The sequence below is a fragment of the Panthera onca genome, chromosome D1 (genome assembly GCF_046562875.1).
Source record: "Panthera onca isolate mPanOnc1 chromosome D1, mPanOnc1 haplotype 2, whole genome shotgun sequence".
Taxonomy (NCBI): domain Eukaryota; kingdom Metazoa; phylum Chordata; class Mammalia; order Carnivora; family Felidae; genus Panthera; species Panthera onca.
The window spans coordinates 46773411-46785745 of NC_138348.1; the positions used below are offsets into that span (position 1 = coordinate 46773411).

Consider the following 12335-nt stretch of genomic DNA (forward strand, 5'->3'; position numbering starts at 1 on the left):
CCGCCGTCAGGAATTGTTCCCACCAGGAGGCCCAGTGGGCAGGGGGCTGAGAGGGGTGACACATTGCCATGAACTGTCGGGCCCCCAAGTCCTCAGGGCCTGCCCCAGAGAGTCTCACAGGAAGACAGACCTCCATCAGAGGTGTGCAGCCATCCCTCTAAAAGTGGCCTTCCCTCAGCAATGTTTGTTAAAGTAAGATGTGGACAGGAAGGTGAGACTCCACTGAGATCTTAGCGGAGGGGTGAAGGTGAGTTCCAGGCGCGGGGCCTTTGTTTTCCTGCTTGGGTCTCCCCGTGTTGATGAGTCCAACTTAACATACCCTCTGCCTGCGGGGACACATGGCCCTCGGCTGAGTCCCTGTCCGGTCTCTCCCTAGCCACAGCCTGGTGTACGTGTGCAAGCCGGCCTTCGTCGGGAGCCGTGGTGAGGACGGAGAGAGCCTGGTGCCCAGAGGGGCCCCCAACGAGTACGAAGATGGCAGCTTCATTGAGGAGGTGCGCCAGGAGCTGGAGAACCTGGAGAGGAGCCTGTCTGTGGAAATGGCTCTCGGGGAGCCCGGTGCTGCCTCTGAGCTTCTGGAGGGAGAAGAGATTTAGACCCAGGCTTGTTTTGTGGGTAGACATGCAATAGAAATAGCTAATTTATTTCCCCAGCTGTGTCCTCTAGGTGTGGGCTTTACCGGGCTTTTTTCCACGGCCTCTTCCCAGTACATGTTCCCTCTGGCTTGAAACAAAATGAGGTGCTGTGTATTTGCCCAACACCCCCCCGCAGACTGTGCACGGTTCCCGTGCCTGGGGAAGATGGGGGTGTATGGGAGGGTGGAGGGCTGCTAAACTGGTCCAGATCATTGGCTGCTTTGCCTCTGCTGGTTGGCACCTGGCACATTTCATTTTGTTCTACATCCCTTGGAGAATTGTTGGAGGGGAGGCAAGGGGAAAGGATGCAGATTTCCCCATGATGGGTTTTGGGGAAGTGTTGACTCTTACACATGTGGAGAAGAGTGCCCTGCTTTGCAAACGTAAACCTGGTGAAAATGTAACAAGTGGCTTTTCCACGCATTTCTTCCCACAGGCACAGGCAGGCTGTGCCTTCAGCTGCTGTGGGTGACGTGTTCTGTGCACTCTGTGTTCCATGTGTCCCTGTTCTTTCATCAGTGTTACTCGGCTCCTACCTCTGTGCCAGGGGAGCAGTTCTGCATCACTTGCCAGTCCGGTGAGGAGGGTGGTGGTCTCCCCATCTGTCAGGTTTTGGTGTCTCAGAGACATCAAGTTGCTTGCCCAAGTCACACAGCTAGTGAAGATCAGAGCAAGATGCACCCAGGTGTGATTCCAAGCCCAGTGCTCTCCCCACCAGCCTCAGGGCCACAGAAAGCACTCCGTAAAAGGAGGGAGGATGGGTTTTTTTTTTGTTTGTTTTTTGTTTTTGAGGCGTCTCTGGAAGTAAGGCCAACCTAGTTCACTGTAAGATTAAACTTCTAATGGTAGAAATAGCATTCTCCTCAGTGTGGGGGTGGCCATCATTCTAGTGGAGACCAGCGATATTGACGCTGTCCCCCTATGGCAGTTAGTTATGTTAGTGACTTTGAAAGTACTACGATTGGTGCATAAGATATATGTTAACTTGTCAGAAACAGTGATTGTAGGGCCAGGATTATAAATGAAATTTGCAAAATCACTTACCAGCAACTGAAGACCATTATCAACCACGTGGAGAAAATCAAACCAAGCAAGGCTCTATGAAATATGGTTTTAACATCCACACTGAGAGCACTGGACTGGATGCTATTCTGCAAATGGTATTTTCAGGTGCCATTGACTGTTTCCATCATGTATTCATCCAGAGTTAAATTTTAAAATTGCACATATTGTATAAGCATGCTTTGAGTTTTAAATTATGTATAAACATCTATGTTGCATTTAAAAATCAAGCATAAATCACTTAGACGACTCCTTTATAGTTCTTGGATGTCTTCTTTCTTTTTGACTTTGAATAAATAAAATGGGAATGATCTGCATTGTCCAAAAACAAACAAAACCAAAAAACTCTTCCACGTAAGTGACTTTAACATTCAAGTGAAGCCCACCGGTTTTAGCATCAAAATATTTTAGAAATGTTCACTGCTTTTGTAAGGCATTAGTCTTAAGAGTGTCAATACTTCACTGTCTTCTGAAAGAGTAAATGGAATGTATATGACTCTTCTTTCCACTCAAATGCGGTTCTGGGCCAGAACATAGATCTTCAGAGACTATAATAATAAAAAGACAATATATTAAGGTCCGCTGGGGGAGGGGGCAGGCACCGGATTAGGCAGTCTACCTCTATCATCTCTAATCTTCATTGAATCCACGAGTATTTTTTCATTTAGCAGATGAAAAAAAAAAAAAAAAGGAAGCTCAAAAATATTAAGTGATAGTGCTAAAAGTCAAATAAAAAACAGTATCTAGTACAGTCGGCCCAGGATATACTGATGATTTTAAGATCAAATATAGAGCTGATCTCTACTCAGTGTCAAAAGTCACCAGGACCACTCTACATCCTTACTACTCAACAGGTACTGACTGAGAGCCTACCTAGAACCAGGTGCTAAGATCTGCTGTGGGGCTGCCAGGTTGAGCCAGATAGGGTCCCTACCCTGGGCGCATCACAGCCTCATGAGAGATACACATTAAACCCAGCACCCACCAAAGCAGTCAACCCAATGTCAGAACGGTGATGGGAGCCCCAGAGAACACTCAGCTGCATGGGAATTGGCTCTCAGAGATCAGAGTTTATCAGGTGATCAGAAGGAACAGGAAAGGGCATTCTGAGCCAGGGCAGAGGGAGAGAGGTGAGAAAAAGGGATGGCACATAGAGGAAACTGCAAGTAATTCACAGCGCCTGGAAGGCAAGGTGAATTTGAACAAGCGTGTGGAAACAAGGCTGAAGGTTATTTTGTTTGGCAAAAATTTTGAGTTCCTACTGCGCCAGGCCCTACCTGCATGAGTACCAGGAGACCATGGTACATAAGATAAAGCTAAGTCCCTCCCTCACAGAATTTATGTGCGGATCCACCCTGCTCCCCTGTCCTCAGAGCCCACTTCCAGTGGGAAACTGCATTTGACAGAACACATTTGGCACCATTACTGGAAAAACAGAACCACTGCGTATTTCTCTCTCAACAAACCGGTACTCCTTAATTAAATGGGTTACCTAAGCATTATAAAAGAGGCTGAACACTCAGTGTGCCCTCTGTACTGGGGAAAGAGGCAGGTTGGGAGAAAAGAAAGCGGAAAGGAAGTATGTTCCCCACTTCTCAGGCAAGGCTGTAGGGTCCACTAATCAATCATTCCTGACCTGGTGAATTCTCAGGCTCTGACCGGTCAGAAGACCTGTTTCTCCAGTAAAGATGAGCTGGTGAGGGGATGAAGAGGCGTGCTGTCACGGGGAAGGGGCAGAGCATTTCTCCCCAGTGCTTTTTTGCCCTCCTAGCTTGGCCCCTAATGATCGCTGTGTGCTTTTCTGGATGGTCACACACACTTTCACACACTCTTGATCTTGTCAAATATTCTTGTTTCTAAAAGCTGACTTTTGAAAATTAACACTAGAACTAATCAGGTGGTCACATAGCACCCTTCTTCCCCACAGGAATGGCACTGAAGGAGCACCTTTGATGACATGTACTCCCTAGTCTAGATGGCTATAAGCTTTATTTGGGCCATGAACTCCTTTGCAAACCTGATAAAAAAAAATATTTTACTAGGCCCCTAGAAAACTATACATTCCACACATACTGCTTTTAAAAATGTAAATTGCCTTATAAGGCTTCTGACTGCTAATGACTAAAATATTGCCTTGTTTTTCAAAAACTACACAGACTTTAGATGGAATAGTTTTATTTAGCAAATAAAAAAAAGCTGCTTCAGATTATCTTCTATTCCATATACTCTAGACTACAATTTGTTAAGTCACAAGTGCAAAAGAGCTGGTTAGGGTCTTGATGCTAAACAAAGGGACAGAATTCAGCAGGAGAACTAGAGTAGCCAATTGCAAAGGAAATACTAGCAAATGAACCAGAATAAATGATTTTATTGTATTCCATACATTCACAGGTCACTTCCAGATTTAGCAACAACACTGATTAGCCATGCTCAGATTCTGTGTACTCATTTAGCTTCGACCATGTAGTAAGTTTTAGCTCTCTCCTGGCCTAGAGAAGGACCACACCACCATTCCTAACCGTGTAGCCTGGCAACGATTTTTCTAGCTGTGGCAGATCCTCACGGCCCCCTCCCTCACCATTTTCTCAGAATCTCTAAGTACTTCCCATCCGTTATGAAACAGATCGCCAAATACTCTAGTGCAGGGCTCCTTTGCTCTTTTTATCTCATCGTAGCTATTACCCCTTACTTACACCTTGGTTTGACAGGTGGACTTTGAACTAGCAAGCTTCTACAGACCAGCCAGACACAGCACAGTCCTGAAACCATAGCTTCTGCTTCTCTGACCAGAATGCACTCCTCACCTTCAGCACCTGCTTCAGATACGTAGGTACTTGGTTCTCCCACAGCATGCCTGGTTGATGCAAACCCATCTCTCCCATGGTAGAAGCTCTTCAAAACCCTTGTGCGACCTCTGAGGATCGGGGTCACGATTTATTGCATGTGGTCTGTGTCCACCTCAGGAGATTCAGCAGATGAGTGATCACTAGGCCCCGCTGCCCTGCGCTTGGGCAACTGATCCACACAGTCAGTGTTCTGCCTCTTGGCTCCTGCCTCAAGTGATTCTCTGAATCTGAGGGAGGTGGACCACATTAACCGCCCTCGCATAAATTACTGCGCCCATCACCACAAACTGAGTTTGAACAGTTCGTCGCTCCCTTTACTGAAATGGTCAAAGTGCAACACCGTGCTCTCACTCTATCAGGCACTGAAAAACAGGAAGCTTCAACTTTTTTTCTATAATGAGATCTATTTTCTTCACTCTTGGTATTTGTAGTATGCCTGTAATCAGCAGCAGCAAACACAAAACAAAAAGCAGGCCAGAAGGCACAGAATGAGGAGCAGGTGTGAGAACTTTACCGTTTACTCTTAAAGGAACACACGAAACCAAACCAAACCCAGCCCAAAGCCTGTTTTGTTGACAACTGGCCTCTCCTGCCCCACAGAGTCAGTCCTCAAACGCAGAAACTCGATTTATTAACCCCTAAATTCCAAGTAAGTAGGCCTGTAAGGCCTGTATCAGAACCAAAGAGTTGTCATGTCACACCAGAAAATCCAAGTAATTGGAAAGACAATTCACTGCACATGCTTCCAAGAAGCAGAGGAGACTATGAGAACGCCAACCCTCTAACGCAGACTCAGAACAGCACTTAGATGAAATTTAGCAGAATGCACACAGTTTACATGGAATAAAAATTAGCCAGAAAAATACCTTAGAAAAGATTTTTCCCCCTGTGGATTCCAAGAAACTTTAAAGATATTATGGAATTCTCAATCATTATATTCAAACTACAAAGCCAACATCTGCTAATACTATTTTCTAATTATATCTTTCTTAAAAGGAAATAAGGTAAAAATCTGATTTTGAAATATTGACAGGATCCTCCAAAGTATTAACATCTTTTCATCTGAGAACTTTACTGTAAACGTATCTTACAGAAAGAATTATTCAATACTCATTACAAAATATTAAAGAAAATAAATCTATTCTTAACCCAGACTCTTCATCCACAAAAGTTTAATGACTAAAATAACACAACAGAATGAACAAATGTTTTATTGGCATGTTCATCGTTGTAAACAGCATCTGGCATGAAAAAGTTTTACCAAAACCTTTTTAATTGATTTTTATAAATTAGATGGCATTTTCAAAATTTATGTAGAATTGTGTTCATTGAAGTCATATTTAGCAAAGCAAAAACTTGCCCATTCTAATAGACTTTGCAATGAAATCATGTTGACTACATCAGCCTGTGCTATGACCTTACTAGCAAGTTTTTTTCAACACGATGTTAAGACGCTTTCGCAAAGTTAAACTACATGTAACTACAAATCAACTCCAAAAATTAAAGTGGGACTTACAAGGGTTCGAGAAGATTCAAACTTGAAGTAAATCTTCAAAAGTAAATGTACAAAGGAAAAAACTGAAGCCGCTGAACAGAAAAACCTCATTAACAAGGGCAAATACAATTGTATGGGACCCAGCACTGAGGAACCTCACTGAGGATTACATGTACATAGACTGCTATACTCCTCAATGTACACAAATGTACATCATGAATGGTACGTGAAAAGAATAACCATGGGAAATAGTTGAACTGCAATTATGATAACTCAATAGGATCAATTTTATTTACATGCTGAATGAACGAGTGAACCATATTCTCTACATCCATAACTTAAGTACAATCAGTTATAATTACAATATTGCAGCAATTTGAGCTGCTACCTGCTGGGAGTGGTCTAAGGGAAACGTTTTGATGTTCCAGAATAATGTTTTAATACTTTGCAAAAAATGAAACAAAATAAAAACACAACTTCACAATTCTTTACTGGGTTATGGCTGGTTCTAAGAATTTCTCTCTTCAGCTCCTATTTTTGCTGCTTTCCAAGAGTCAACACACAGTTGCATTTACTTCCAAATTGTCAATGAGGTAATGTGTGTATCAGTGAAATAAACAGAAAATTCATTCATTCATGGCCTTTGCACAGCTTTTATTATGAAGCTATGAGCATCCTGTTTGAGGCTAGTTTTACTAGCGGCTATGTGCACGTTTGTCCGCAATAAAAGAAGTGTACTCATTCCCCTTCCCCCTTTCCTAGTAGCAGGTTTCGCTTTTTGTTTTTTGTTTTTATTTTTTTTGCACATCCCTTTTCACTTTACAGTACATTTGACTATAGTGCACAACATGATTCCAAGTCAAAACAGTGGCCCATTGGGCACTGAGCTTCTGATTGGTGAAGGGCAGTCCAATCAGTGCTGGTGTCACTGGGTTACCCCTAACCATGTCCGGCCATAACGGCACTACACAGTAGCAGTGAACCATCTAATTAAAACCAAAAATCCCCCAGGGAAAATGCTACACTAGCAGAGTCAGTCTTGAGTCAGATCTTTATTTGGTGCTCCATCCAGATATATTTTTAGTGCTTTCTCTTTCCGAGGTGAGTACGTTACACGATGTCCCGTCTTCTGCAGTCGACTGCTTTCTTTTTTCATCAGTTCATTTCTTTGCTCATCTGTTAACTCCATTAATTCTTCTGTTTTATCCCTACATTTAAAATATTAATTACATATTAGATTGGTATAGCCATCTGCCTTTAGTAACTTACGCTTGAATGTTATAATGCTCCTTGGTAAGAAAATGAAATCTGATTGTCACTGGTGAAGTTAAATAATCTCATACTAAGATGTCCTGGATGGCAAATGTGTTTATTATATTAACACAGCAATGACTTCTAAAAATGGTACAGAAAAATTCCCATGCTATTGTAAGTGTAATAACAGCCACCACTGATTGAACATTTATATATAACATGTACTATGGACAGTTTTGTTAAATGCAGTAGTCCTTGTTCTCAGAAAATCCTGCAAGGCTGACGTCACTGTCACCATTTCACAGATGACGAGGAGTTAGGTAAGTAACAAAGCCTAGTCAGAACTCTTATCTGCCAGGCATCAATGACTATTCTTTTTCCTCCGTATTTGTGCTGGCTCACACAGTAGCCACTTGCTACACGTGCCTACTGAAAGCTTGAGACCTACTGGAAGCGTAACACACACTATTTCTAAGAATTACTGTAAGAAAAAGAATGTAAAATATCTCATGAACAATTTTTGATATTGACTACATGTTGTGATAACATTCTGGATATAATGGGTTAAAATATTTTATTAAAATTAATTTTACCGGTTTCTTTTTACTTTTTTAAGTGTGGCTACTAGAAAAATTCAAAATGTAATGTGTGGCTCTTGTACTAAGTACTGGTCAGGACTGCTTTATACCATAAAAAAAGTAAAGGTTATTTATGGAAAACAAGATACTTATGAACAACAAAAATGTTACATCACTATGAATAACAAATACACTGTAAAGATACCTATAAAATATGACGGCACCATCATCACAAATATAAAGAGGCCAGACATTTAGGGTAGAAACTTTAGGATTCCAGTCCAAATCCTGATGAATATCAAGGACAGAAATATCGCAGGGAAAAGTTCCTCTACCCTAAGGAAAAAATAAATGAATGAATAAATCATGCTGACAGCCATGTTTATTGAGCACCAGTACCCAAAGGCAAACACTCTCAAGACTTTACCTTAGCAAATTCAATATCTTCCAAAGGAATTCCACTGATTTCACAAAGCTGTAAAAGGAAACATTTTATATGAGTTCATTTAAAAAATAAATTTGCTTAAATAAGTTATCAACCTTTTAACCCACACAGAAATAGCTTGATGTTTTCAAAGATGGAATAAATGTTTGATATAAGAAATTAGAAAAAAAAAAGCAGAAAGTGAAATCGTCTCTTGTCCACCCTGCAAATACCATGTCCCAGAAATGCCAACTTAGTATATTCCTCCTAGACCTTTTCCTATGCACATATAAACTACATCACATATATCTAAAATGCACAAAATTATATTTATGAAACCTCTCTATATAATACTTTTACATAGCCTATATATAAGAATAGGACACAGAATAACCTCATGATCTTCAACAGCTGAACAATATACCATTTTATTCCCTACCAATGGTCACTGAGCCTATTTTTAATTTTTCTAGTTACAATGCTATACTATATATACCTTCATGAACATCCTTTCATATTTCTGCAAATATTTCTTGAGAATGAATTCTTAGATGTGGACTTGCACATCTGAAAAGGTGATAATGCCAAAGTGAAGCCTGAAACAGTGATGTCAATTTAGCCACCTATCAAAGCTGTATGAGGGGCGCCTGCGTGGCTCGGTCGATTAAGCATCCAGCTTTTGATTTCAGCTCAAGTCATGATCTCACGGTTCATGCGTATGAGCCCCACATTGGGCTCTGTGCTAACAGTGCAGAGCTTGCTTGGGATTCCCTCTCTCCCTCTCTCTGTGTGCCTGCCCTACTCGTGTGAACGCATGTGCGTGCACTCTCAAAAACATACAGACATTAAAAGAAAAAAAAAAGCCGTGCGATCTTGCCTGTTTTCCCAAACTGACAACTCAAGGCATTTTATTTCCTACACTTTCAGCATTTTAAGAGGTAAAGAATGCTGTTACTGTTTTAACTTGTATTTCTTCTTCAATGAATTGCCTATTCAAGTTCTTTGCCTACTTTAAAATTAGATTATTCACCTTTTTCTTATTAATGCAGTAGCTCCATATAAATACGGACCATAATGCTTCATATCTGTTTCAAATATTTTTCCCCTTCCTTGTTTTTTATCTTTGTTTATCGGCTGTTTATTAAAAAAAGAAGAAGAAGAAGAAGAAATTGGAGGGACGCCTGGGTAGCTTAGTCAGTTGAGTGTCTGACTCTTGATTTCGGCTCAGGTCATGATCCCAGGGTCATGGAACAGAGCCCTACATTGGGCTCCATGCCCTGTGAAAGATTCTTTCTTTCTCTCTCTCCCTTTGCCTCTCTTCTCCACTCATGCTCTCTCTCTCTAAAATAAACATTTTTTAAATTAAAAAAGAAGAATTGGAGAGGAGGCTGTCTGGAAGGTTTATACTTTTATGTGGTCTTTTCCTTTTTAGTTTCTGGTATTATGCTTACGAAGATCTTTCCGTCTCTAGAACATAAAAATATTTTCAACCTTTTCATCTAGTACATTTAACATTTTATTGTATTTTTATATAAATTTAATATATTTAGAATTTATTTTTGCGTTTGGTGTGAATTATGGAAACAAAGTGTTTTTAAGATGCCAATTATCCTAGTACTGCTTATGAATAATTCACCCATTCCCCAGAGAGCCACAGAATTCCAACCTTTAAATTGAAAAATGCAAAAGAGAGCTTCATATAGATCCTTTATTCAATTCCACCAAAAAGCATTTGGCTTTTTAAAATATATACAGCAATTTACTCTAGTAACTTCTAACTAATGCTAATTACTCAGGACAAACTTGATTCAAGTAACTAAAAGCGAGGGGTCCACTTCTGGATGGCCAAAAGCCAATGTAATTTTTCAAAGCATCAGGAGCCTAAGGAAACAAGGAGAGTGTGTGACAAGGTGTCACAAGGTATGAAAGAGACAAAGAAAGAAAGGTTGACACGTGAGTATTTGGCACTTACTTCCTAGGTTATCTCTTATGCAACACGGAGAAAAACACATATTAGTTCAATTTATTTCAAATGAACTTACCTTCTCTCGCAGCTCATCAACACTACTGCTTTCCAACACAACCTCCTGGAAGGGATCCAGCTTCATTTCCGAAGGCCTCCACCGTCTTGACAAAACTGCAAGCTGGGACATGGATTTCATCTTCTCCACCCCTATGAAGATGCAAGATTAGGTCATCTTTCTCTTTTCTCTAGAGGCCCATAATTTGACTTTTCCTGTATGGCCTGACTAAACAAGATTTACTTCAAGTGTTCTGCTTAGAAAGTGCACATAAAAGATCCCACTTATCCCAACAAGTTTTTGAGAATAAAATATTTCCTCTCTTCCCTCCAGTCTCTGAAGGTAATTCTTTACTCTTTTGCAAGCTCTCCTTCTACCAGGATCCTAATTTCACTCCTTCCTGAGTCCTGCTGGACACTGCTCTATCAACTACTCTTTTCTCTGGATTGCCAATCTTTGCTTCTCTACTGGCTACCACCCCCACAATCTAACATCATCAAAATCAAATCATCTTCACTTTATCTTCTTTTTTCACTCCGGCTCACACTAATCCCTCTCTTCTCTTTTACTCAAACCTTACTGATTCTTCAAAACCAGCTCAATTGTTACCTTTCTCTCTGGTGTACACGAGAGCAAACTGTACTGATTTGGTCCTTAAGTACCTATGATTTTGGAATTACAGGTTTGCAGAAATTGTGGAATTTCTGGTTTTCTTATAGACTGAGCATCTGGAGTGCAATCACTAGTTCTTATTCATTTTTGTAGCACCAGAGATTAGCAGTGTCTGGCAATTTACAGGTCAATGTTTCTTAGATTTAATCACATGATTTCACATGATTTATTTCTCACTCAACTATTGTCAAGCTAACATATATACTGAAATGATACTGACACAGGTACCCACCATCCAGTAACATCTCCCGGCTAACCCATCTCTGCTAATACATACTCAATCCTCCCTAACAAGGGGAATTTCTCTGTCCTTCGCCATCTCTTCTTGGTCTACTCAGACATACTGGTTATTCTCTAAGGCCCCAGACACTCACAGAAGGAATCACAATCTGGAACACTTGTCTCCACATCATAGTAGATAGCGTGCTGGCTGTCCCTGACTCCCCTGTTAACTTGTCAAATACTCATAGTTTTAACAATTGAAATTTAAACCAAATCAGACCTTAAATAGCATGAAATAGGTGAGGTGTTAGTATTATTGAACCCTTGGAAAACTATCATAATCTTATGATGTTTTAATTTCTAAGGGGAAAAAAAGGAAAATCAAAATCTTTCTAGGCAATAGCAGTCACAAAAGAACATAGAACTAGTTGTTTCCCTTGATATGATCACCCCAAAGCCAACTTTTCTCCCATTACCTCCTCCAAAAAACAATACTTTAAATGTTCCCATTTAGATCATTAAAAGCAGGAGGTGTGACAAACACAGGTCCTCTTCTGGGTCACTTTTACAGGCTGAACTGTGTCTCCTCAAAAAGACATTTAAAGTCCTATACCCTAGTACCTCAGAATATGACCTAATTAGGAAATAGGGTTGTTACAGTGGTAATCAAGCTAAAATGCGATCATTAGGGTGACTCTAATCCAACAGGGCTAGTGTCCTTATAATATGGGGAAATGCGGAAGCAGACACACAAGCATACACAGATGCACATCTCACATCATGTTCAGATGAAAACAGAGATCAGGATGATGCATTTAACAAGTCAAGGAACACCAAAGACTGCCAATCAACCACCAGAAGCTAGGGGAGGGCCATGAACAAATTTTCCCTCACAGCCCTCAGAAGGAAGCAAGCCTGCCAACACCATGACTTCAGACTTGCAGCCTCCAGACTGTGAGACAACACATTTCTATTGTTGAAACCATCCAGTTTGTGGTACTTGGCCATTGTTCTCAAAATCCCTGGTAAATTATCAATACCACATCCTCAAAACAAAATCAGCCATAATGAAAAAAGAAACTAAATAACAAACACAGGTAAGAAAATGTTAGCAGAGTTTCCTGTA

General features: G+C 40.7%; 2 protein-coding genes across 3 annotated transcripts in view; one reads left to right on the plus strand and one right to left on the minus strand.

Annotated features, from left to right (window-relative positions):
- The window catches only part of DKK3 (dickkopf Wnt signaling pathway inhibitor 3), a 46252-nt gene extending 44293 nt beyond the window's left edge, over nucleotides 1–1959 (plus strand). The window contains exon 7 of the mRNA XM_060606021.3: nucleotides 377–1959. Coding sequence (XP_060462004.3) covers nucleotides 377–596 — 220 coding nt within the window. The 3' untranslated portion in view covers nucleotides 597–1959. The remainder of the gene's footprint in view (nucleotides 1–376) is intronic.
- A 3779-nt stretch (nucleotides 1960–5738) lies between these two features.
- The window catches only part of USP47 (ubiquitin specific peptidase 47), a 106928-nt gene continuing 100331 nt past the window's right edge, over nucleotides 5739–12335 (minus strand). For both annotated transcript variants that reach the window (XM_060606017.2, XM_060606018.2), the window contains 4 exons: nucleotides 10337–10467; nucleotides 8298–8345; nucleotides 8076–8206; nucleotides 5739–7246 (listed from right to left, as the gene is read on the minus strand). In XM_060606017.2, coding sequence (XP_060462000.1) covers nucleotides 7072–7246; nucleotides 8076–8206; nucleotides 8298–8345; nucleotides 10337–10467 — 485 coding nt within the window. In that variant the 3' untranslated portion in view covers nucleotides 5739–7071. The remainder of the gene's footprint in view (nucleotides 7247–8075; nucleotides 8207–8297; nucleotides 8346–10336; nucleotides 10468–12335) is intronic.